Source organism: Epinephelus lanceolatus, chromosome 19, assembly GCF_041903045.1.
Source record: "Epinephelus lanceolatus isolate andai-2023 chromosome 19, ASM4190304v1, whole genome shotgun sequence".
Taxonomy (NCBI): domain Eukaryota; kingdom Metazoa; phylum Chordata; class Actinopteri; order Perciformes; family Serranidae; genus Epinephelus; species Epinephelus lanceolatus.
Window position 1 is genome coordinate 22,861,962 of NC_135752.1, and position 26,411 is coordinate 22,888,372.

Sequence of the window (26,411 nt, forward strand, 5' to 3'; positions counted from 1 at the left end):
ATATATAAAACAAACCTTTTTAAAGGTCTAGTGTGTAGGATTTAGTGGTATCTAGTGGCGGAGTTGCAGAATTAAATATTCCTCCATGTGCCAAGCATGTAGGAGAACTACAGTGGCTGATGTGAAAATGCAAATAGCCCTGTCTGGAGCGAAAGATGATACTGGAGCACATGGATCATTTTAAGTGGTGGTGTATATGGGACATTTTTTTTGTCACTGACCTCCAGATGATCTCACACTTCATGGCCACACACGTATTACCACTTCCTCTATGACAGCTATATTAGCTCCAGCAGATCCAGAGTCGTCTCATGAGTAACTTTATTTAAAAATTCTCTATCAGCAGCAATTATTGCTTTATGTTTCAGGCTCTTATTTTTTTCTATTGTTGGTATTTTCAGTCTTAGTGTCGAGCAAGATAATGTCTTTTTCCACATTTTAAGAATATTTTTTCTGTATAAATATTTGGTTTCTCGTCATTTTTGTCCCTCCATCAGGTGACTCTGAGCTCACTCCCAGAGCCGCAAGCAATAGCACTTCAACGGCGGGCTCTGAGCCTACTAACAGATACCCAGCCCAGCTTTGTAGACGGCCTCATAAGCATCTACCAACTCAATACCCTGGATCCAGCCACACTCCGACTGAACATTGTGAGGCTGCAGGCTCTTCACTGCTACAAAGAGGTGAGTTCCTCATTTGACATTGACATCATTTTTTTAATGCCAGAAAGATTTCACACAAAAAATTTTGACACTGAATTACACTTTGTGTTTGTCACAGGCAGCAGTGCTCAGCATAAAGCTGAACTTACAGGAAGAAGTGAATATGGAGGAGGTGTGCCAAACGTTTCTTTATTCATAAACATTGAATACATAAGCATACTTAAAATGTGTTAGATCTGATCTTTGCAAAATGGCCTCACCAAAAGCTTTCAAAATCATCACCTACAATCTTCTCCTGCAGATATGTGTACCACTGATCTTGCAGAATAAGTTGCCACTGGCAGAGTCCTTCGTCACAGGCCACAGTCATCTAGAACAACGACTGGTCACACTGCTCGACTCGTGGTGTCACCCCAGCTTCAGTGGCGAAGAGATAAGCAGGTATTGAACATATGTGAACATGTGGGAATGTACAGCAGTGTTTCCCCTATATTAAGTTAGCAGTGGTGGTCAGTGGCGTCTTAATGATAAGCACCACTGCTAAAGATCTCCCTATACACAATTAACTCACTTCTACTACTGTTATACTATCTATGCTTTAAGCAATAAGTGTCAGGCAGGATCAAGAAGTATAAAATTAACACCATCAACAGCAGATATTCCTTCTGTATAGTTTAAGGCTGATCAGAAAGGCCGATCAGATAACGTAAAATGTGCAAGACGATCTCTCTGCATGCTGCTAAAATACCTTTACTGGTCTGTTGAATCTGACTAACTGTAGTTCACACTGAACATTCACTGTTAGCTCACCTACCTGTCCCAAATGCAGACACACCGTCTCTCTCTTCTCACTCGCCACACACACATACCACACTAAACGCTTCTGTAGATGCTGCAATACAGTCGTCTGTTTTCTGACCGTGTTTACAATTAGCTTTGTTTTGTCCTGTATTGTACCCACATGACCGACATGGCATCTTAATGCATACCAGCTGTCATCTGCATTTCTCCAGGATTCGAGTCGTTTTCTCTCTGCGACTGAAAATGCAGGGTTGGTTAGGGGAGACCGGTATTAGAGTCACAACATTGGTAAAAACATTTCAAATGATGCATCTGATTTGAGCAGCATGATGTATAGGAGGCATTTTATTAAAAGTAAATTGACATCTACAACTGTGTACAAACGTGTCTTCTCATGTCTGCGGACACCCTAAATATCTTCAGGAAGTGCAAAAAAACTCATGCAATCCTCGGGGAAATACTGTACAGTATGTATGTAGGCATCAGTGTGCAGCTGTATGAAGTCATGTGGTTGTAACTGCATCTGTGTGTTTCCATAGGCAGTTCCCTCACTGCTCTGTGACCAAACAGTGCATGAGCCAGATCCACCCCAAGTTGCTCACCAAACATGTCTACAGACTCATGGAGAGGTTCAACATTGACCAAGGTGTGTAAACCGGACACGTGCGTACATGTTCATGTATGGATGATCACCCAAAGGCAGAAATGATTGTGATCTCGTCTTTTTGACCCAGGACTGTGTCCCAACGCTCTACACAAGAGGAGGCTGGACTCTTTACGTTTCCTCATGTACAAGAGGTTTGTGGAGGTAAGTGATGCAGCAGGCTTTCTATTTCATTTAAGCATCGTAATCTTTACAAGGTATTCACATGCTACATTTTTAATCTCCTTTGAATTAATGGCAGTGGCATTAATTTCAAGGTTGTACTCTTAACTTTAAAAGCAGTGCATGGTCTGTCAGACTCTAATTACTTAGGAGGAATTTCCTGGATATTTCAAAATATATGTAGAAGAGGAGTGGGGACTTGGCCTCTTGTGAATAAGTGTAATGTACGTATGAGAAGCAAGAGAAGACTTAAGAAATATTTTTAAACATTTAAGCGTTAAGACAAGCTTGGCACATAAATACTGCTATGAAACATGAATAGCCCATGGGTTTTGGCTGAAGTTAATTGACCACAAAATCGTCAAAAAATTAAATTAGATGTGTTTGAATTTTGATACACTGATAAATGCTGTGTTTTTTAAACACCAAAGCAACACTAGAGGTATTTGTTTTATTAGGTTAGTGCAGTTTTATCATAGAAAAAATAAGAGAAGCAGAAGCATGTGTCTGAGAAGTATTTATTCAGATTGTTAAGTTTTTCTTCTCAGATCTCGTGTTGCCGTTTTAGTTACACATCTGTCAACTTGACTCACTGATCAAAAGTCATAATCATGCGTGCTGTAGCCAATAAAATCTTGTAAAAGATCTCAGTGGAGTTGATTTTTATGGTGTGATGGATAGATTCAGTTCCTGAAAACATGAGCAGATGACGGCATTAGAGGTTTTCTAAAGAAATACTTTTAAGCCCAGACTTGTGGGTGCCAGAGAAAAACACTGATTACTGTTAACATATTATTATATTTATTCACCCAACTTTACTAAGACCTGGGAGATAGGATTTTATGAATCTTTCTTTTCTGAGGCAGCATTGTAAAATCTTAAAATAATTGGCAGCATATATAATATGAGGGATACAACAACAACACTCGCGTATTGTTTCCGGCCGGAATGCTCACTGCACCCTGGATGATATCGGAAAGTGAAAATTCGACAGAAATTGGCTGTTTAATTCAGATTTTTGCGGCATGACTGAAACTGGAACAAGGCAGTGCATGAAAGGCTTGGTGTGTTTTATGCAAAAGGTTTTACAAGCCTTGCATACAGGGAATCAAAGCAGTGGAATCCCACATGCCACGTGTTAAACGCGATCGCAATATGGACAAGGAAATATTGGAGTCAGATTTCCCGGTTACTGAATTGATTAAGAATAAATTAAAGGTACACACTGTGTATTTATTTATATTCTGTACTCTATTTTCTTTTAGAAAAGCATGACAGAGGAGAACTGGAGCGACCATGTACAGGTAGGTGTGTAGAGATACTATACTCTCTTATTGTATTGGTATCAGTAAGGTATTTAGGTTGTGTTTTTTAACTGCATATATGTATTTTGTATGTATAGTACGTTGTGGCAGATGACTCTGAGCTGCAGATCCTATTAGTGGAGATGTTGGTGAAGTACTGTGGTCTACAGAAAGCCTCTCAGTGGTCACTGAGATACAACATCCCCAGGAATCGACTTCCCTGTGGGGTATGGGAAACTCAGCAGAGTCTACCGCCTGATCTGCAGTGAGTTGGCCAAAATATGCATAAACATATCCTTTTATGCAACTTGCGGTATACACAGGCTGTGCTTGTTTTATATAAAGAGGCATAGCTGCAGCCTCAGAGTTTTTATCCCTGAGGTGCCATCCAGAGCATAGGTTTTATTCACTAAATACCCTGCTTACATATTGCATGTCACTCTTTTTCCTTTCTCTCATGTGTTCTGTCCACTCTCACTCTGCAATGGCTGTGTTGTGTTTTTCTCTTTCTAACAAAAATACACACATTTGTCGCCTCTGCTTAGACAGATAGGTCTGAGTGGTTCAGCACAAGCTGAGGAGTGGATACCATCTCAGTCTCACCGTCAGAAGTTCTACCAGGTGCCACTCACCAAGGACAAGGTTCATTTTGTGGACTCGCTGGAAACTCTTCAGAGATGTCGAAACATTGTGCTGAAGGTACAGAGAACTAAATGCTTGATTTAGAAAAGGTTTTGTGTCTCTAAATCAACCATTAATGAGAATATTTGTATCTAATGGGAAGGCAAATGTGGTTACTATTAAAAGTATTTAATGTGAATCTTTTTTTATAGTTATTTTTACTGCTGTCTTGCTCACTCCTGTCTTTATCCTCTCTCAGGAAGGTGGTATAGTAGGAGTTGACATGGAGTGGCAGCCCACATTTGGCTGCATCTCAACTCAGAAAGTTGCCCTGATACAACTTGCAGTTTCGGACCAGGTTTTCTTATTAGACCTTTGTGCAAATGGATTCTGTCAACACCCAGACACTATCAGTTTCATCAGGAGCTTGTTCTCTGACAGAAACATCCTTAAACTGGGTAAGAAACAGACTTGATCAAAGTTAAATCAAATTCGTTTTAGGCCTTTTTGTCTATACTTCTGTCTCTTACATTTCTCCTTTGTTGCCTTTCAGGTTATGGTACGTCAGGGGATCTCAAGTGTCTCTTGGCCACCTGGCACCAGCTTTTAGAGGAGCCACTGCAGATGGAGGGGATGCTTGATCTTCTTAATATACACCAAAAGGTAACATTATCCTGTCATTCACATAACTTTGTACAGATTACTTTTAAATTTATTCCTGCAGTTGGTCTTATGGTGACAATAGAAAAGACACGGTTAGAGCATGAGGCCTCTTTAAAGCTGTAGTTGGCAACTTTTATGATAAATAACTTCTCTGATATTTGCTAATATATTTGCACAAAATGAGACAGACCATCTGTGAAAAAATGGTGTCCCTCTGCCTACTCTTTTGCCTTGTCTTGGTTCTTATTTTTCAGCTAAACAGTACACTAAAATATGTTTCTTGATTCATATGATTGATCGGTGTTGCCTAGTTTGACAGTTTGACAGCCATTGAGTAGTTGTGATTGACATGATTGGCAGCTGTGTTAGAGACTCCTCGACTCTGATTTATTGTTTTCGGTGTGACAGATTCTAGTGAATGCTATTCAGGGTTCCTACGGTCATGGAAAACCTGGAAAAGTCATGGAATAACTAAAAATCTTTGAAAGTTTTGGAAAAGTCATGACATGTTTTTGGTGTGTAATGAAATCATTACACTCATGAATAAGCTTCCATGTAATGTAACAATGGCAAATTTATTTTCTGTAGCTGTTGATGTAACGTTTCATTTACTATCACGTACGTTTCTCCATTTTCTCTAAGCATTCTGTCTCTCCCCTCATGTGTGCCAGTTAGCTGAAATTATATTTGAATGGAATTTGAATCCTATATCTTTGAAAAAATGCAAGAAAAAAACAAAAACTATTAAGGGTCCTTGATAAGTCATGGAAAAGTTTTTTTTTTTTTTTTGTCCAGGAGAGTGAGCTTCAGGTAGTGACCAAATACAAGGCTGTAATGAGTTTCCTACGTGGGGTGGCTGGGCTCAGCCTTAGAGATAGGGTAAGGAGCTTCAACATCCGGAGGGAGCTCGGAGTAGAGCCACTGCTCCTTTGCATTGAAAGTGGCCAGTTAAAGTGGTCCGGGTATCTAATCAGGATGCCTCCTGGTTGCTTCCTGTTAGAGGTGTTCCACGCACGCCCAACTGGTGGGAGGCCCCGGAGCAGACCCAGAGCACACTGGAGGGATTATATATCTTGTCTGGCCTGGGAATGCCTCGGGATCCCCCAGGAGGAGCTGGAAAGTGTTGCTGGGAAGATGGACGTCTGGAGTGCTTTGCTCAGCCTGCTGCCCCCACAACTTGGCCCTGGATAAGTGGTTGAAAATGGATGGATGGATGAATTGATGGATGGATGAAAAGTGTGTGGGAACCTTGGCTATAAGAAGCAGTTGGACTGTAGCTTCACTTAATGGAAGTGTGATCCTTTACTAAATCCAGGTTTTGATTTGTTACGTTACATCGGTATCATACTTATCTCACATACATTTTCAAGACAGCAAAAATAGCTTTATGTTACTATTTTCTGTATTTTAAATTTATTATAACTGTTTCATTGCATGGTCATAACTCAGGTACACACTGCAGCTGTGGCCCAGCAGTTTGCCTGAGACATATGTAGCGAAGCTCGCAGTGTCTTAGGTGGACAGGAATGTGGAAATGGCAACATGGGTCCGTAAGTGATGAGGCTGCTTCACCATCTGCTGGAATAGGCTGCATGTTGCAGGATGTCAGGAATCCAAGAAATGAGAATTGCAAGGAATGTCTAGTTCAATAAGGAAGTTGTGACAGGACGTTAAATGAGAAGGACTGTTTAAATTTCAAAAATGTTTTACCTGGAGCCTTGTATTGTCACAATTTCTAGATAATTTTAAATTGATAAAGTTGCTTATTACAACCATGAAAGCAGGTCTTAAGTGGAGGAACATTTAAAACAGGACTATGCTGTTTAATTTTTACTGTTATGTCTGTTATGTTTTTTACAGATCCAGCGTCGAAAGGTCAACAGGACACAAAATGGACCTAAAGAGGTGCTGGTAGGAGAGGACTCTGCAGAGAAGGGCCTCAGTCTGCTGGTACAACAGGTTCTTGGAAGGCCCCTCGACAAGACAGAGCAGATGTCCAACTGGGAGAAACGGCCACTGCGCATCAGCCAAATTAGATATGCAGGTAAGGTGTTAGGGAGACAGGGAGACAGATAGTTGCTTTTATTTACTATAGAATATCACAGGTTATTGTCTTATCCCTGGACAAATTGCAAACCAATAACTTTATCCCCTCTCTCTCATGTTTCTTAACCTCCGTCTAGTGGCAGATGCCCACTGTTTGCTGGATGTGTTCTCTGTCCTCTCCAGCAACCCAGTATACTTCGGGCTGCCAGCTGACTTGCGCAGCTTCTCGTCAAACCAATCAGAGAAAAGTGGAGACGAGAAGGAGAAACAAGCCAAGCAGATGAAACAGGCCCATGGCAACGAGGTCAGGAGTCAATTACTATTTTTCCAGCCGTTGCTCTTGTTGATTTGTTTAGTGATTTTTGGAAGGTTTCACTTAATACCAAATGCCTTGAGGTCTAGGATGTGAAGACAAATAAATCCATCATGGACGTTTAGACTTTTAGACACAGATTGGTTGGAATCAAGAGGAGGAAAATTTAATTAATGAGACTGTGGAAGCCGGAATCCATTAACTACTTGACCCGCTCTTGACCCTGACCGTGGCATCTTTGCGTTTGACTCTGAATAAGTGTAATATGGTTGTCCTCTCAGATTTTAATACATTTTCTGGGACTTTATCATGAATAAACTAGGAACCAGAGGAAAAACAAGCAGGTAATTTTGTACGAGAAGGTATTTTTAATTAAAGCCACATAACTGCAACTCAAAGAGGACAGTGTATATGAGATTTGTCCTTTTATTTGCCAAATTTTTGAGAATTTAAGAGCTTTGAGCTTCCATGTGACACGATAAATACAGAGAAACTAAAAAACCTGGGTTTGAGCATCCGTCCTGCAGGGAGGAAACAATATGTGTTTGACCAAGACACTTCAGCAGTTCCTACCAGCTCCAGGGGTGCAGTTGTAAAGCTCACCCCCGTGCTTTGACCTCACTGCACTGCGGTGCAAGTGAAAAGAAAATCCCCCTGTGGGGATCAGTTAAGTATCACATTATTGTCTCTGTCCATTTAGGAATGTCAGGGGGCTCAAAGGGTCAGTCCCCCTCGCTCCGACACAGAGAAAGGCCTCCTGTGTGGCGAGAAGCCCTCAGAAGACAGCCCCCCGATGCCCCCCCAGCAGTTGCGGGTGGTGTGTGATAACATGCTGCAGGGACTCGGGAGGTACCTACGCTGTTTAGGAGTCGATGTGATCATGTTGGAGAACACTGATGATCACAGAAGAGCAGCAAAGGTCAGTTAGCTGAAGACACACACAATATTGGTCAATGTATATAATAAAAAATTGCCTGTTTTCAGCATTTTGACGTTTGCTTTACGCAGGGGTGTTTGTAGGATTCAAGGACATTCAGGCTTGTCCCTGACCTCTGTATGGGGGTCTGGGAGATCCTCCCCGGCACTCTTTTTTTTGTAAACAAAATCTGTTTAGATTTTTTGATACACCCTGGCACCTTATTTACATTAAAAGTACAAAAAAAATCCCAGTGTTAATCAATTTTCACAGACCATAAATTGAGTATCGCTGTTTTGCATATTATAGATAACCAATAATAACATCACTGCATTCAAGAGTTTATTGTTTCGTTCTGGTGTGTGTTTGTTGTGTGTCAGTTAGCACAAGCTGAAGGCCGTGTCATACTCACATGTGGACAACCGTTCCAAAGTGTAAGTACGAACTAATGTGAACTCATGAACAAATCCGCAAGTGTGGTTACATTTGCATGTTCGTGTTTGCTCCATGTTTGCTTGTATACTCATGTTGCCTCTGTCTCCCCACATAGTTGCGGTCCCAGGTAGGCGAGGGTTGCTGTCTGTCCCTGGACTGTTCAGAAAAGGCCAGAGACCAGGCTGTTCGGGTCCTCCGACACTTCAACATCCAGCTCACCCCCAGCGATATATTCAGCCGCTGCCAGGTAAGGAAATTGACACTGGTTCTGAATGTATTTTTTAAATCAACTGTGTATGAACTTCAGCATCAGCTGAGTTCTGTACAAATGGTGGTTGTACAAATTAAAATAATGCCAGTGCTTATCTTTACACACAGATGAGAGAACAGTGAGCATGGAGAGTCATGTAGTCACCAACAGAGGTCTAAGACAAAACAATACATTCATAAAATAACAATAACAACCATCTATCGTTTCACATACAGTACAGTACATGCATTTCTGTCTGGGCATTTAGCTGATGCCTTTATACAGAACAGCGTTCATGAGAAAAGGAAAAGACTTGAGTTCCTTAATCGCGTGTGAAGCAATATAAATAGCAGTGCAATATTTCTCTGGTTTTATAACACAGCTGAACTGGTTCCTGAATTCTGAGGAAAAAAGATTGTGGTGGCTGTGGTGTTTTGTGTAATACTTAGAGAAAGGGGAAGAAATAAATATATGTGATAAGGGGAAATGGAGGGGCTTTGAAAAAAAACCTTCATTTTACTTTCGTGAGAAAATGTAAGTAATGTGTGTATTGTACTGGATTGTTGTGGTGATAGTGACCAAAATAAAGGGATTGCAGATACAAGCAGCCAAATCAGGCTAACCTTTACTGACAGGATGGAAAAGGAGCGTGAAGTTGAAAATGCTTAACTTTCACCACGTCCAATAGACTCTGGCGTATTCAAATCCGAAAAACAGAGGCTGTTGAAAACGCTGCTGACTCTGTTTTGGCTTCAACACTCTGGGATTGCATTTTAGTCTGGATGGCTGGTAACAAAGACTTTTGAAAAAGATGATAGAGACACATATGTTCATTTCCCAAACAAAACATTATAGCAAGATGTACATATCTTTTGTGATTTCCACCTTTCTTGTGTGGGCACTGTGTTCCCATTGCCAAGGCTTCCTCCTGCGATGGATAATGCCCCCAGTACCACTGTTAATATGCAGTGACTCCTAATCTGTTTTACCCTGCCTTGACCACCTTAAAAACTCATGTCTTACTTTTACTAAGTCTTACTTTTCGCCATTACTGCTCTTCCTCCATAGAATTTCTGTAACTAAGCATCCAACTGCAGAGTAGGCAATCTGCTTCCTGTTTACACCCAGCATGTGCATTCAGTTTTCGGGGGTGTTAAGATGGATGGAGATCATTTGGAGATATAAAGCTGTTTTAAAATGAATAGCCTTGAAAGGAGTGTATATCCCATATGGCCTTAGACTGCTCGGGGACCCCAGGAGGAACTGGAGGATGTGGCTGATTAGAAAGACGTCTGGGTTATGTTGTTTAGGCTGCTGCCACCACAACCTGGGTGGAAAAAGAGGGGATGGATAAGAAAATGAAAAATGTTGGGGATCTTATTCAGTGGGAAGAGTTAAACAAGAAGTCATTCTCTATCACAACCACTAGGGATCCATGAAGGAAGGGAGTTGAACCTAGAGGAAAAATTAAAAGTCTTTCAGTACCACTATTTTCTTTCCTCAATTTCAGAAACATTGCTGACTTATGTACAGATTATACTACTTGATCTTGTTTGTGGGGCTTGAAAAAAACGTTTGTTTGTTAGCCAGTCATTGTCGGATTTACGGTACCTGACCTGCAGATATCTCCATGGGTGGCTGTTTATGGAAACCTGTGTGAGCTGCGACGGCTGTGTTTGTGTTGCCTGTGCTGGCAGTTGCGATTGTGAGAGGCGTCTTTGTAGGACAGTTTCTAAACTTGGGTGTTCTGGTCTGGTCCTAGTAGGAGGCCCCAAATGTGTCAAGATACACCACTGGGTGCGTTTGACTCAACTCAAAAATGTTTAAAAAACCTGGACCACCTTGATGCTACCTCCTGATGATGACACAAACACACACAGGCCAAATGGTCGTCAGCCTGACTTGTCTATTTACTGGTCACTCCTGACGTCACTTAAAGGAAGGCCAAATGTGACTTTAGTGTTACACACCACCAGTAACCGCTCTGCCTCGCATCACTCCCATCGTTCAGACGGCAAACCTGGGAAAACTTTTGTCCTACAACCTCAACCAGGTTGTGGCTATCTCTCGCTAATTTAAAATCTGTTTTAAAAAGAATAAATGGAAATGACAGTTACCTGAAAAGCACCTACCTTTGCCCTTTTAATTAATCCTTGATAATTTGCTGGCATTTAATTTTTGAAGAAATGAAGAACCGACCACCAATAATAAAAAATGAGTGTATACAAGCACCTTACCTTAACGACCCAGTTTGTATCATACGATATAAAGTGCATATTAAAATTTAGGTGTGTGTGTGTGTGTGTGTGTGTGTGTGTGTGTGTGTGTGTGTGTGCGTGCGTGTGTTAGGAAGAGGGGCTTGCTCCATGGCCCACCCAGGCGAAGTTAACCCCTTTGTTATCTGATTGTAAAGCTCTCTGATTAGCAATGGATGGGTTAGTTTCTCTCCTTTTGTCTCTCTGTGTTTCTCTCTCATGCGCATACACCATTGATGAATGTCATGAAGAAAGAGAAGTAAAAAAAAAAAAAAAAAAAACACAGAAGAGGGGATTAACCACAGATTTGTGTGTCTCTCTGTGCGTGTGTGTGTGATGATTGTGCAGGGAAAGGGTTTATGTTTGTCTCTGTGTATCAATAGGCCCAACAGAGATTTTTAGAGGCATAGGAATGTGTGTCCTCTGTGGAATCCCCAAGAGGGAATGGGAGATGGAGAAGGGCCTCATCTGTATGTGTGTCCTTGTCTGCATACTTGTGTGTACTTATAAACAATGAAGTGGTGAAAACACTGCGGTTTATATGAATCAGTCAATGATTCAACCTTTATTGATGGTGTTTGATGGATTTCTCTGCGACTGAATTTTCATCAGTCTGGCTTTAAAAGAATCCAACTCCAGAAAACTAAGAGTTGTTCATTAGAGACGTGCAATATATGGTTAATGTGAATCATTATGTATTGTACCGATAATGAAGCCGTTAACTTCAAAGTTGTTTGCGATTTGCCAATAAACACAGAGAAGAAGAAGCAGCGCAGTGTGCTGTTGTTGCCGGTGTGTAGATTTTTTGGTTATCGAGTCCTGCAAAGATAACGAGAAGAGGGGAAAGGTCTTCAACACATCAAAACTTCAGTCAGCTAAAAAGTCGTCATGGCAACGAATATGTATTGAAGAAATAGAGTGCTCCAGGGATGACGTTTTTCTGTAGGCCGACGCAGAAGTTAGCATCGCTCTGGTTCCCTTGTCAAAAAGCTTACAGGATTTTCTATTGGATTTTGGATTATTGCTAAAAAAAATCATCCCTGTCAGGCCACGATCTGTTCAGCAAGATAATCTAAACAAATGCACACTGCTTTTATGATTTTTGAAGCCTAAATGTAATAATTAGAAATAAAAAGCTAACGTTAGGCTATAAAGGAACTACACTGTGGTCACTTTACTCAACGTCACCACCATAACAAGACTGTAAAGCCGTGTTAAACGTGGCTTGGCATGATGACATCCTGTAGTCTCATTTTGCCTCTTGTTAGCAGCCGCCTTTTGTAAGACACATTAGAAGCTTCAAAGTTCATGAGTGGGGTATTTACTGATGTATTTTATGTCTTAGAACAAAACTTAAAAGTCTCTTAAGTTACTATTAACCACAGACCTTATTTCAGGCATCTAACACTAACTCATTTCCAGGTTTTAGGACTCATTCCTAGCACTCTCTATACGAAGCAGCAGCAGCCAGCGTAGGCACCAGAGAAAGTGCAGCATTCCCTGTTCAACAGGTATTTAACAACTTTTTGTCTTTAGAAAGTTTTCTAAAGACAGCCAAAAGGTTAAAGTAGTAATAACAAAGTCACAGAATTTATGGAACTTGATGACCAGCCTTTTTCTGTCGTAGAAGTTCAAGAATTACCACAGCTAATGGCGTATTTGGAACCCTGGTATACTCTTACAAACCTCCGCTACTTTGCAGACGTACCCCTGTCTGCTCTGTATAATATTGTCACCACACATGTCTGGTCGATATCAGCGTGAGCACCATAAGTTTTACCACGGACATATGGACTTCTGATGTTAGTCCAGTGAGTACTTGACGGCTCAGCAGCTGGAGGAAGACTCTAACATGTTGTCTTAACAACAGTAATGTCAGGTAGATTTGATTAGGTCAGAGCTATGGAACATTAAATCATCTATCTTTGCTCACTACATCTTCACCTTTCTTACCCTCAGGTGTGCATATCATGCATTCCTATTGTTCTTTTAGAAGACACATGTACTTGTGCACTCAATGTAAAAGAGGAAGAATAATTTGAATTTGAATTTTAACATCTGCCTGTAGTAAAAGTGGATTCTGTCATGTATTTAATGGCCCATCTAGAGATGGCATTGTTAACTAGCTTAGGCTATAAGTGCTGTGGAATATAGCACTGGTCTGACGATAAGCGTAATATTTAAAAATTAATATATAGATGTCATGTTATTAATACATATATGATCATGTAAATAATTCAGCACATTTTAAATAATTTCTGATTCTTTATGTTCTCGCTTTGTCTCCAACTGGTTGCTTTTTCACTTGCTCTTTTTGTACACTTTTGTGCAGTTACAATTACAGACTCTCTCTCCACCTCCTTACAGTTGAATTTTGAGTGTATTTAATTTGCCAAAAAAGTGACAAAACACACAATAAACAACGTTAAATATAAATGTGACTCATAGCAGTATTATTCTTAATTGTTGTATTCAGTTATTTTTCAAATTACCGTAGATATTGCGATAGTATAGTTATTGTGAACTTTTTTTGGCCACAACAGTCATGTTATAAAAATCTGATTTTGTGCCAGTGTAGTCTTGTCCCTCTAGCCTGAGACTATGCCATATACTGCATGTGCATATAAAAAGAAATGATAATAAACATGGCGGAGGGCTGTTACACAGGATGAATTGGATAACCCTAGAGAAACATTCATTGTTATAAAAAGACATAGGAAGGAAAATTTAAAGATTAAATACCATCTCTTGGTGTGGCTGGAAAAACATATCAAAAAATAATTTAGATAGATAAATTATTGAGTAAGATTTTATTTTCATCCGTATTCTGTGTGGCGGTCACACATCCAAATGCACCTGTTTCTGGTTTGTAGCCATGTTTATAATTTTTTCAGCTGATAGACAGATGATACAAAAGACTCTGTTTGGTTCCTCCTAAAGGCTGTAACACATTTAAACTATTGTTAAGAAAATAAAATGTTTCACATGACTAACAGCTCAGAAGAATGTATTTTTGTCACTCCCCTCTGGCATAAACAAAAGAAACTACAGGATGTGAACCTGTGTTTTTAATTCAAGGAACAATATCTTTATTCTTAAATAGTTAACATTTAGTTACGGTATTGTTTCGTAAAAAAGAAAACATATTTTAGCCTCAAAATATACCAAAAATATATTAAGGAAGATCCATTTGACACGTGTCACTGTATTTCTTAGTTTGTAGTCCTTCATCTGTGTGGATTCTAGCAAGGGGTTGGGTAAGAGGGTGGAGTTGGCTATTGGTCCATTACAGTTTCCTTATTCAGCTATATCCTATCCCTACCACTAATGCCTGCTGCGTCTATACTTTCCATGCGCACACACACTTCCGTTGGGCTGTGCAGTTCCATCAGATGTCCCATACTGGCCTTTTATAGACATGTTGAGATAGCAGAGATATTCTGAGAGATAGACATGAAGCCACACACACACACACACACACGTTTACAGTGATAAGCATACACTCTCAAAAACCTCAAACTGATAAACACACTCAGACACCATCATAGACACACACACAGTTACCTCAGCACCTTTACAGAGCATGCAGGCTCTGTCACAGATGCACACACGCTCAGAGGCAAGCGCAGACACTATTGCAGCAGAAACGCTGGTTCCCACGCACCAGACTACTGGGGAAGTGAAAACAAGAGCAACAGGAACCGCCACACCGTGAGAGGGAGGGGTGGGAGAGATGTGGGGTTAGGGAGAGGAAAAAGGGGAGGGAGGGAGAGAAGTGAGAACAGAGGTGATGGCAGGGAGGTAAAGAGACAGACAGAGAAATGGAGCGACACTGAAAGCAAACAAAAAGGAGCAGTCAATTAGGGAGAAAGACGAAAATAACACAGAGTCGCAGGGACGGAATTACAGAGAGATTGTGTGAGAAAGTCAGAAATAATCAGTGTGTGTGTGCAAGCAAGCCGAGTGTTTGTTGAGTGAGGAAGAGCAAGAGGAAGAGAGAGTGTCTGAGAAAGGTGGCATTGAAGGAAGAGGAGGGGTGGAGGAGGGCGAGGCGATAGAAAGACTTGTTGTCTGTCCTTTGATCTACAAAGAGAGCCGCGGGCTGAGAAACAGGAGGAATGTGAGAGGTTGAGACACGTTTAAAGTTACCCTTCACTGGCTGCGTGTGCATGTGTGTGTATATCTGTGCATGTGAGTGAAGTGGGGTTAGCCAGTATCAGGATGTATGTATGCGTGAAAATGCAGTAAAAAAAACCAACACATACTCATATATTCTCACACCTTGATTCATATTTGACTGTTATTTTTAAATGCAGACAGCATCTGTAGGCAACCACAGATATGCACAGTGTCACACTGTGCTCACACACAAACCCAACACATTTTCACACACTGTATCTCTGTGCATTTTAGCTCTGTTGCTTCGTCTGCATTCGTGCGCCACCTTTGTGCATGCACCATTTTTCACAGTGGCAAAACAGGGTTCAAATTTGTGTGTCCCGCCGTTTTCCCACTCTCCCTCCCCTCTCCGGAGACGAGAGGGGAGCGACAGCGAGAAAGGGGAGGAGGAAGAGGCAGTGGGGAGGGGGGCATTCCATAGGCACGCCAAGACATTCCGAGGGAAACCATCCCAAATATTTCCCACTGTGTGTGGCGAGGGCTTTGCGTCTCCTGTTGCACACACACGGTTTGAGAAAGTGCTAAAAGCGAATACACACACATTGGGAGAAAGTGTTTCCCACACGCAACACAGGTCACCCTCACAATCTCTCCGACGTACACATGTAGAAAGTCAGTGGGTGCAGTTATGAGTGATGGGCACCCTGTATGTCCGTCTCCTTTGTCTGTTTTTCGTCTCGAGGGCGACGTGCTGTCGCTTCTGCGTCTGTCTTTCTGTCTGTCAGTCAGTAGGGGAGCCAAATCTGGAAAGGCCATTGTGATTGTTGTGTCACACCAACGTGTGATTTTATGAATGAGTGAGCAAGTCAGACGTGACCACAAATATTAAGCTTTCACTTTGCTGCTCAGGGGTGTAACATTTTCTGTAGAGATGACTTCTTTACTGGAATGAGATGTTGACTCATCGAGTCATCGTTCATCAGAAATTCTGTATGAAAATATTCCCATGTGCTTCACTGGAGCACAATGGAATTATTAACAAGTCGATAAAAGGGGAAACAACGGCTCACACTAATGAAGGAGTCCTTGGCAAGGATAATTATAAGTCACATTTATTATAGTATGTACAGTACAGATTCATTGGTGTTGGATTAACAATAGGAAAAAAGTGAATCATAAGGCCTGGGTGATGTGGTTGACATTAGGGATGTATGAGTAATCTCTGTAATGTTTAAATGGAAGTTTAAATACAGACTAGTCGATGAGTCTGTAAGTAAGAACACACTCAGAAAACAGTCAAAATTGAGCGCAGTTAAATCTATAACATTAAACATTGTCTGAAAAATATAGCATATATCATAAGCATATGTCATCAATTTGAAATTGTTTTTCACATATATTTTAATAGCTAAATTGTATTTTGAATGCTGCTGAAATATGTGGCACTTTGCACCATGCATTATGAACATTGCACATTATCCCTCAAAACATAACTAACAAAACAAAAGTTAACACATTTATGGAAAACAATAGTTTTCATGAAAAAATAAACCTTTGTGTCAACGCAATTGCATAAAATAATAAGAACTTTAATGATAAGTTTAGGAGACCAGTTTTTCTGGTGCCGACTAGTGAGGGTAGCACCATTAAATCGTCTTGTCGACCAAGCATGCACATCCCTTGTTGAAATCACAATCCCAGCAGAGACAGAGTTATATCATGATATAGCAAATAAATGCACAGTCACATATTATAATTATATAGTTGACCATATTGATTTTTTAAACCACTCAGCTGTGTTTTGTCGCTGTACCTTACATGAGACCAAACTCTTGTATGTGAAAATGAAAAACTTTTGGTGACCATTAAGTTCATTCTTAGTCAAAGGTTGTTGGGAAATTTGTAAAGGTGTGTCATTATAAAATCACGATATGATTCTGCTGAAAGTCGATGAATGATGATCAGTCTGGACTCAGTCTGGACTGGAATTAAAAGATGCCCTGCACAGTTTTGACACATTGATAATCTGAAGAATTCAAGAAAAAGTGTTTAATGAAAATGCGTAATGCTGGAGATCACTGTGTTTTTTAATGGTTAACAATCCCTTAGATATGCACATTTAACCTGCAGTAGATGCAGCATATAATTTGTCTTGGTTAGATGTTGAAAGTGTGAGAAACGGGTCAGCTCTTTTTCGGAAGAGATGTAAAAATTCCACACAAACACAGGCAGTTTGTAACCTGTGTCCCTGACTCATTTTGAAGTTGATTCTCATGGTTGTCGGAGCAGACACAATAGCAGATACACACACACACACACACACACACACACACACAGATAGATAAGGAAGAAGATGAGCCATCACTCACCAAGCATCTGGTTTTAAAGAAATCATGCCTGCTCGTTTTTCCCACAGTCTAGTTGGCCCCAGGATAACATAGCAATGCAATGACACCTGTGTGTGCGGGTGCATGATATGTATCTGCGTGTGTGTGTGTGTGTGTGTGTGTGTGTGTGTGTGTGTGTGTGTGTGTCTCTGCATGCATACTTGCGTGTGAATTTATAGTTACTCAGACACCACAGAGGTTTGTCTTCGAGGGCAGACGAGTGCATGTTACGTAGCTTGTTTTTTAGGAAAGTTAATTACAGATCTAGGAATCATTCAAGAGGTAATAATTTGCTGACACGCCAGCTTTCTGCTGCTTCCGGCTTTCCCTGCCATGGTTTATTTTGTATGAACTTAGAGCCGATCACACAGTACAGATGTAGTCATTGACATATTTCCTTGAGCTCTACTTAAGTTTTAACTTTAGTTGATTAGTTGTAAACCAGAGGTGGTAATATAAGCCAGTGTGAGCACCTGTGTTGTGCAATCTGTACACTGAAACAGAAAATAAGTGATCACAAAGAGTCTGAAGAACGTGTTGAAGCGCGTATCCACCCATGTTTGTCAAAATGGTCTATAAGTTCAAACAACTACATGACTAGTTTGTTTGTCAGCTGCCTGAAAGAAAAGGTGAACAAAGGGAAGGCATACAAAATAAATAAATAAATGTCACCATTTGAATACACTGTAAATGGTGTGAATGTACCTGCAGCACTGTAGATGTAGCAATAGTATTTCTGCCTCTGCTTCCACTCCCATTTTCTTTCCGTCTACCTGTCTCTTACTCTCTCGACCTCATACCACCTCCACACTTTGTTTCTTCTCTGTTTGGTTTCTTTCTCTTCTTTTACAATATATATATACCATTCATTGCCACACATACAGCATTCAAACACACTGTCACAGAGCAGATAAAAGGGAAGTGAAAATAATTCCTTGCTTGATTATTTGAATTAAACACATACATATTTAATTCACTAATGAAACAAATTCAGACTTTCTTTTAAAAATCAAATGCATCAGGGAGTAGGGCTGCACAATATGCAAAATAATTATGTTGCAGTTATTTTGATAGATTTCTATTGCAATATGAATCACTATTTTAGTGGTCATTTTTGCATTTTGTTTTCACTGAAAAGAAAACACAAAAAATTATGATGACATGATTTTTGCTGGGCTCTGTACCAAACAGTCATGTTCCCTTACGTCTGGAGTATGATTTGTAGGTCGAGGCATCTTTGTTGCACCACAATGCTTCATTTATAATGGTATGTTGGTATACATTTTTCCTTAATCAGAAAATTGCAGCTTCTGCAATTTGGCTTTTGCACTTGGCCATGTTGTGATATTGATAATATTTGATTAATTGTGCGGCCTTAACAGGGATTATGTACAGCACAACATTAATGTCAAACAAAAAGAATAGATTAACTTTCCATAGGTCACTTTCCATCTGCTGTCTTGGCTGGGCTGCACAACATATTGTTTATCTTAATTGTCCAAAAAATATGTGATATTGGGATTTTTAAACTACAAACTGGAAGACATTATCAGTAGAAAACTACACTTTAAAATGTCTTTCATTTTTTCTTTTACTGGTGCTTTTTGTGTTGAGTTCAGTAAAATAATGTTGGAAATAATTTCCTTTCAAACAATTTGTTCTGTTTGAGCGGTGTAGTTTTTTCACAATACTGTCATTTTTAATTTTAATACAATATCTTGAAAAATATCGACATTCAATATCATTTTTGATACCACAGGGAAAATTGGCATAAATTGCATTTAACACTTTCATTAAAAGATAAATTTAACAGAAATAACATGACATCGGCAGTTTTCTTTTCTTGGTTAGTAGCAGAGAGCAGCAGAAGGACTATAGTAAACAGAAAAAAGAGAAAGTGAGAAAGCGCAGCTGATACTGGTACATCAATACTGCAGGAAATTAGTCTCAAATATTCAGAATTCATATGTGACAATTATTTGACAACACTAATATACTGAAAACAGCAGAAAGACAACTGAGTACACTTTAATATCTGTTTCTTTATTGTAAGTAACATTGTTACGGCGATATTAAAGTCATCGCATATTGCATACATTCCTCAAGTCATGCAGCCCTAATCATAATTCGTATGCATACCACAATAAACATACGGCTTCTTAGACAACATGAGGACACGTGTATGGAAACATGGATTCTGCAGCAGTTGTTTAAAAACTAAACTTGGCTTTTCGCAAATCCGTTTTCAGTCATATTTCACCTTCTCTAATCCCCCCTTCCAGTTTCCCCTCTTTCGCACCCCAACATCTCTCTCTCTCCCTCCCGGTGTCGGTTTCTCCTTCTCACCCTCAGCTTGGCCCTCTCTCTCTCGGTCTCCATCTCCCCTGCTGTCCCTCACCCCGCTGTTCTCACCCTGCCTCCCTGCTCCGCTCCACTCCCAGTCTCACTCTCCTCCGTTTCAGATTAGCCAAGGCGAGGAATCCGGTGCAGCCGGCAGCTGGAATGTCCTGTTTGTCTTGCTCTGTTTGTGTGTGTGAGTGTGTGCGTGTGTGTGTGAGTGTGAGTGTGTGTGTGTGTGTGAGTATGAGTGTGTGTGTGTGTGTGTGTGTGTGTGTGTGAAGTTGGTGAGGCTGGTGCTGCTTTTTGATGTGTTCCATTGTCTGAGAGCCAAGCTGCTTCCTGCCCCTGCTTTCCCCAAAAGCCTGAGAGAAACCGAGAGGAGGAAAAAGAGACGGGAGAGAAATTGTGAGAAAACATTACAGTGACAGGTTGAGATGGACAGAGAGGGGGAGAACCAAGAAGGGGAAATAAGAAGGAGAAAATAGAAAGAGGAGACTGAGGAAGGGGGGTGACGAGGAAGAGAATGATGAGGCAGGAAGTGATGGAGGGATGGAAAAGGGAGGAGAGAGTTAGAGGGGGAGGAAGAGAGGTGAGAAGGAAGGAGGGAGAGCTTCAATAGGGCTTTTCCTCCAAACACCAATACAATGAAGTAGTGCGTAATTTCCCATGTCCCCCACACCCTCACACACACACACACACACACACACACACACACACACGAGTTTCTCATAGGTGTTACAGCTTTATTCTGTATGGATTTAGGTGGTTATACTTGAAAGTTTCTCGTTTCTCTCTCGTGCTTGCTCTCTGTTTCTGTGGTCTGTGTGTGGTCTGACAGTGTGGACAGCACAAGTGATACAGATACAGAGAGGATGAGAAATTACGGGGAAGAGTGAGCAAAACAGTGTGATAAAGATAAGGGGAAGAGATGCAGAGGAAGACGATGTCTGTCTGCAGCGAGATATGAAAAACAGTTGCAAAGTATGAAAAGTCCAGAAGAGACAAAATAGCTCCAAATGCCGTTTGGGTGCATGCTGTGTATGTGGTGCATTTCCCTGTGAAAATGTGGACGTGCATAAATCATTCAACATGTGTTTTTGTGTATGCGTGTGTATGTGTGTGTGTGTGTGTGCGTGCGTGCATTCGTGTGTGTGCGAGTCGCTGGCCGGTGGAGGGGTTTTGACGGGGCAGAGCAGAGCATTCCTGCTGGGTGGTGATGTCATGAGAACTAGCTCTCCACTCGCAGACAGACAGCCCTGTTTATGTTCCCCTCCAGAGGAGAAACCACACTGTGTGTCCGTGTGTGTGTGTGTGTGTGTCTGTCTGACTGCGTTATTGGCTCATGGGGGAGGTGGGGAAGCCGAGAGGCACTCGAGAGGGTCTACTTTCCCCTGCCGCTCAGGGAGAGGGAACCACTTACTGATGCCTTCCTCTCAAACACACACACAGAAAGAGGAAGTTTCTCATGTTTTTCAGAGTACAGTAGCTGCACGGCCAGACTGTGCTGCTGTAAGTGATTGCCCTCTGCGTCTAAATAGTCTCCCAAGGGAGGCAGAATTCTTTGCAGTATAATAACAAAGCTTGGGTAACTGTCAACAGTACCACTCAGAAAACCGATATAAAGCCGTTAAAAATGCATTTTTGCTCACTGTGTTGAAAAACCTGAGAATGTGGGCATGTTTTTAGGCACATAAGTCAGGCTAAGAATATAATTAGGGTACGCTGAGACCTCGACTATATGAAACCGATTGCAAAACTTGTAAATGAGATATTTGGAGGTATTTGTGAACTGGATGAAAGCGTGTGAACCCATGCAGCAATCTTGTCTAGATTTACTTAAAGGTTACCCACAAATTTTTGCCTCCACCAATGAAGTGGAAATCAAGTAGGTTACTTTAGAAAAATGTTGTGAGAACGAGCCCCGGCAATTGTGTTTTCCTCTCCCAGATACTGCTGGTATGACTGTCTTTGTGTCTGTGGTCATGGTATAATGGTTTCCCTTGCGATAGTGAAATGTGATCTTCGGTCTTTGCAGCTTAGTGAATCATAGATCATTCTCCCACACTCAACACGCAGTGCAACATAGCAAACCATCCCGAGCTCAGTCAGCCTTGCGCTGCACACACACAACCGGGATGATAAAGAACTCTTGTCAACCATGGTAATACCTGCCAGTGAGAAAAAGCCGAGAGGTTTAGGGTCGGTATTATCACAACCCCGGGCACACGGGCCCACTTTAGTAGCTCGGGTAACTCCTCCACATGCAGTCATGCTTCGGAGGCAGCCATGCCTGCTCGCATGTGATATTACAAATGAGTCCTTTTGGCAGAGGGCCAGTTTTTTTACCTTCTATTTGAAGGTTGCAGGGGGTTTTTTTTGGGACTGCGAGCTGATTGCCCTGACTTCCAGGAGAGAGAATGACTTGATTGTAGGTTTAAGCCAAGAATATGAGGGTTACATCAGTTTTTGTCTGGAGGCAAACAACTTAACAGGCAAACATGGAGCCAGTCTTGAGTTTACTGATTGATTCAAGACTGCTTATTACCCTGTTGTTGTCATTCTACCAACGTCGAAGACTGTAGGATTTTATTTCTGTGTAACTATGTGACCAAACTGCATCGTAGCACCCAAGTTTACTGTTACTGTACATCTGTGGTGACATATTTTTCACGTTTAGGACACCAGTGTAAGCTCTGGTAGACATCAGAGTTATAAAAACAATATTTGAGAAGAAGGTAGGTCTGTTCTTACAATAACAACATCCCCTATGGCATGAGGGAATTCTAGGAAGCAAATCATGTTATCCATCCCCGCTGTGTTTTGCTAATGTTAGGTTATTAACTGCATAATTTTAGCTACCTTTCAGCTCATGATTGCTGCCTCTGTGCATGATGAATGCGTGTGGTCTGTTGTCTGTGTGCTTAGAGTCACACAAGAGTAGGGGTATTGAAATTCTGTGGTTGTATGTGTCTTCCTGTCTCCTGTTTATAGTTTCGAGACTATTAAGATGGGGGAAAAAAAAGGATCTCTGCCTGAATTCTGCGTGTGCAAGATATGTACCCTCTGAAGGCAGCTGTGAACCTGGTCCCTGGTTCTGTGGGTTTTTATCCTAGCATCAATCAAGAACTGACGTACACCTTTAGTGTCACGTGAATGTGGTTAATGCAATGGATGGGATAGAAAACCAGCAAGGCAGGGGACCTCTGACCTGTGTAGCTTTACAACAATAACCCCATCCACTGTGGGCTTAGTTTATTTTTTTCGACACCCCTGTATGAGTGCACGCTGTGTGTTAGTGCAAGGTTGTGTGTGTGTGTGTATGTGTGTGTGTGTGTGTGTGTGCAGTTTCCGAGAATGAGTTGTGTCAACAATTAAATTTAAACCTCATGGAGACAGAGATAATAGATGGTAACCCCCCACATAGTCTGTGGTTTGTAAACTCAACCACTGTACTTGGTGTGTGTGTGTGTCTGTGTCTGTCTGTGTGGTTGTGTGTATGTGTGTGTGTGTGTTGTGTTTCCTAGTCGATGCCACTGTGATATATTGCATCTTGTCTCTGATGTGTGAAACTCTGTACATCATCGTTGCGACTGTGTGTTTTCACAGTTTATGCTCCAAGTGTAGGTCTCTGCGAACATTCTTTAAATGTCTGACATGCGTTTGGGTGGTGTTTTGCTGCCTGTGCATGCATGTGTGGGAATGTGAGGCCGGTTCAGCCTTAAAACTTTAAACTAAGTCCTACCGTGGTTCTTCCCAAAGCCTGCAGTTTGCGTGATGTGATGCTATCAGGAGGTTAGACGTCTGTTTGCTTTGGGAGCTGCAGGCTTGGCAGGCACATACACACACTCACATACTCGCACACATTTTCTCTGTTTTGTTCTCTCTTTTCCTCTGTTACTCACAGAGTCAGATTAAAGTGAAAGTCCTTGCGGGGTGGGAATGGTCACAAGCAGACCCCTGCCCCCCCCCTCAGGGAGCAAAGAGGTAGACGGCTGGAGAGGTCAGGCTGTTTGGCCTGGGAAAGGCCTGAGAGAGCAAAGGGGGGCAGTGCGGATAGGGGATAGATAGAGGGTAGATGGATTGATAGGAATCAGAAGAGAAAAGAGCAAAGAGAGTACAGAGAAAAGATATCTGATAAACACAAAAGAGGGAGATAGGCTGAAGATAGATGAATACCGTAAGTTTGGGGAGAGAGAAAGGGGGATAAAACGAGAGCGGAAGCCAAGACTTGGATTTTTTGGACTTCTAAGCTACTGAGAGACACGCGGGATATAAATGGGATGGAAAATTAGACCCGCAGTAGGTAAAAAAAAAAAAAAAAAAAGGGACGATGATGATGCGCAACTTGCGTCTTTTCCCCTTTCCTCCTCCTCCTCTTTCAGGCCAAGGAAAACCGATGTTTCTCATAGGAACTGCAGCCCAGCATTTTAACTAATGCCACGAAGTCTGACAAATGTGTTTGCATGCATGTATTCTTGTGTGTACTCTCTGGAGACCAGCGGCATTGCTTATGCACCAAATATAAATGTATCAAACAATAATTATGAGCAGATTATGCTCATACAGCTGCTCAGCTGAGTAGTACAGTAGTTTTGGGTTTTTTTTAATCCGGATGTTTAAAGAAGTATGTATGTTGTCATTGTAGAGAATCAAAACTTTGATATCCTGCCATTAGTGTCCGAAATTAACTTTTTTTCACCGGCCAAGGGGACTGGTAGGTGAATAAATCCACCGGCCAAGCAGATTTTTTAACAGCCAAAATAAAAAGTTGCCTTTTTTGTCTCAAATATAGGTTTGTTTCAGTACATTTCATTGAGATAATATGACTTATTGTATAATATAAATCTAAAGAAGAGGCCAAAGCAAAAGTATTTTAATATATTCATCAACAGTTCATCGATTCAAGCGTGAATAGAACCCAAGAAAGTCTTGATCTCAAATTTCTACTTAAGTATTTGCCATTAAATGTACTTCAATATCAAACATAAAAATAAATTGCTCATTGATTTTAATCAACTTAATTCTCCTCGTCAGACCCCTTACTCTTTACTGCAGTCACCCTTTTCTTTGCATACTGGAGCAAGTGATAGTTTAGTGAATCAAATCTGATGTATGGTAAACAGTACCGCAGAAGTAGGAGCACCTGAGACAGGTAGAAACGATGTTCAGACGTGCGTAAAATCACATCTGCTATGTGTGCATGTGTCCATATGTTTGTCTGTGACAGCCCTACTGCTCCAATAGACACTGACTACATTTGCATGCGCACTAATATTCCACTATTATTCCAAATATGGCAATATTTAGCATTTTCCGATAAGGACGTGAATGATATGTCTAAATCGGGTTTTAATAGCATAATTTGGGCATGTGTACAGTGCATTACGAAAAATCAAAAGAACAGCCCACATTACTGGTCAGAAAAAGAAACACACCTACTTCTAAACATTATGAAATACATGGATATCAACAGGTTTTTGGATATGTGCCAACACTGCAACGCCGACATTTTCAAGAAGGTAGTCGAAGGAATGAAAGAAGGAGGCTTCCGGTAAAAATCCTGTCATGATGCAAAGAGGCAACATTGCACAAGCAGCTCCAGCTGTTCAATTTTTCCATATTTTGACACGATAAACTTCATGTTAGGACACGGTAATTGGAGTATGCACATCTGCATGTAAACAGGAATTTCTGGTAGAATATTCGTTGTCAGTGGCCATGTAAACAGCTTAGTAGGAATATTGTCTTTTTCAGAATAAGGGCAAAAAAACAGAATATTTTGTGCATGAAAACATAGCGACTGATAGCAGAGAAGCAGCAGAGTAGCTTGCCCATAAATCACACAAAAAAATCATACAGACTCTAGTTTTTTATTAAATGACTGTTTTGCTGCAATCATATACCCACTGTTGTGGTGGTTAGCCTGCTGAGATTTACTCACCAAAAAGGAAGATCGACCCACATTTGACGCTTGGTGGTTGCTAATTTCCGATCCTGCCTGCCATGTTTTCCTGTGATTAAGGGCACAGTAGGGCTCTGGTGCATGCTAAATAAAAAATGCCTAACTTATGGTATCAAAATACAGATAATCAAATGCTAGAAATAACAACTATAATTCATAGAATGTAGGTGCCTTGTGCTTTATTGAGAAAAGACTGGCGCAAATGCAAAGATAAATACATAAGATGATGATAAATTTGAAGAGTGACGATGATTAAAAGAACAGACAAAAAGCTAAAATAATATTGTGACTTATCACAGTCATGATTCATCATCATTAAAGAGCATTTTAGTGCTTAATTTCTAGTGTTGGCATTGATTTCAGTGTGTAAACATTTCAGCCTGGTATTAGTTGAAAGTTATCTTTGTATCATTATTTAAATGCCGATCATTCCAGTCATCTCATTCCTGACTTATGGAAACGTTTAGACTTAATACTTGTGTTTGCACGTGTGCTTTTAGAGGTGCGTGGT

General features: G+C 40.9%; 1 protein-coding gene across 1 annotated transcript in view; it reads left to right on the forward strand.

The window, feature by feature from the left end:
• exd3 (exonuclease 3'-5' domain containing 3) overlaps window positions 1-26,411 on the forward strand; it is a 53,010-nt gene that overhangs the window by 7,058 nt on the left and 19,541 nt on the right. The window contains exons 5-19 of the mRNA XM_033647270.2: window positions 498-683; window positions 781-834; window positions 964-1,103; window positions 2,003-2,109; window positions 2,198-2,271; window positions 3,555-3,593; window positions 3,692-3,858; window positions 4,139-4,292; window positions 4,474-4,672; window positions 4,768-4,877; window positions 6,738-6,921; window positions 7,061-7,227; window positions 7,937-8,155; window positions 8,533-8,586; window positions 8,703-8,834. Of these exons, the coding sequence (XP_033503161.1) occupies window positions 498-683; window positions 781-834; window positions 964-1,103; window positions 2,003-2,109; window positions 2,198-2,271; window positions 3,555-3,593; window positions 3,692-3,858; window positions 4,139-4,292; window positions 4,474-4,672; window positions 4,768-4,877; window positions 6,738-6,921; window positions 7,061-7,227; window positions 7,937-8,155; window positions 8,533-8,586; window positions 8,703-8,834 (1,986 nt within the window). The remainder of the gene's footprint in view (window positions 1-497; window positions 684-780; window positions 835-963; window positions 1,104-2,002; window positions 2,110-2,197; window positions 2,272-3,554; window positions 3,594-3,691; window positions 3,859-4,138; window positions 4,293-4,473; window positions 4,673-4,767; window positions 4,878-6,737; window positions 6,922-7,060; window positions 7,228-7,936; window positions 8,156-8,532; window positions 8,587-8,702; window positions 8,835-26,411) is intronic.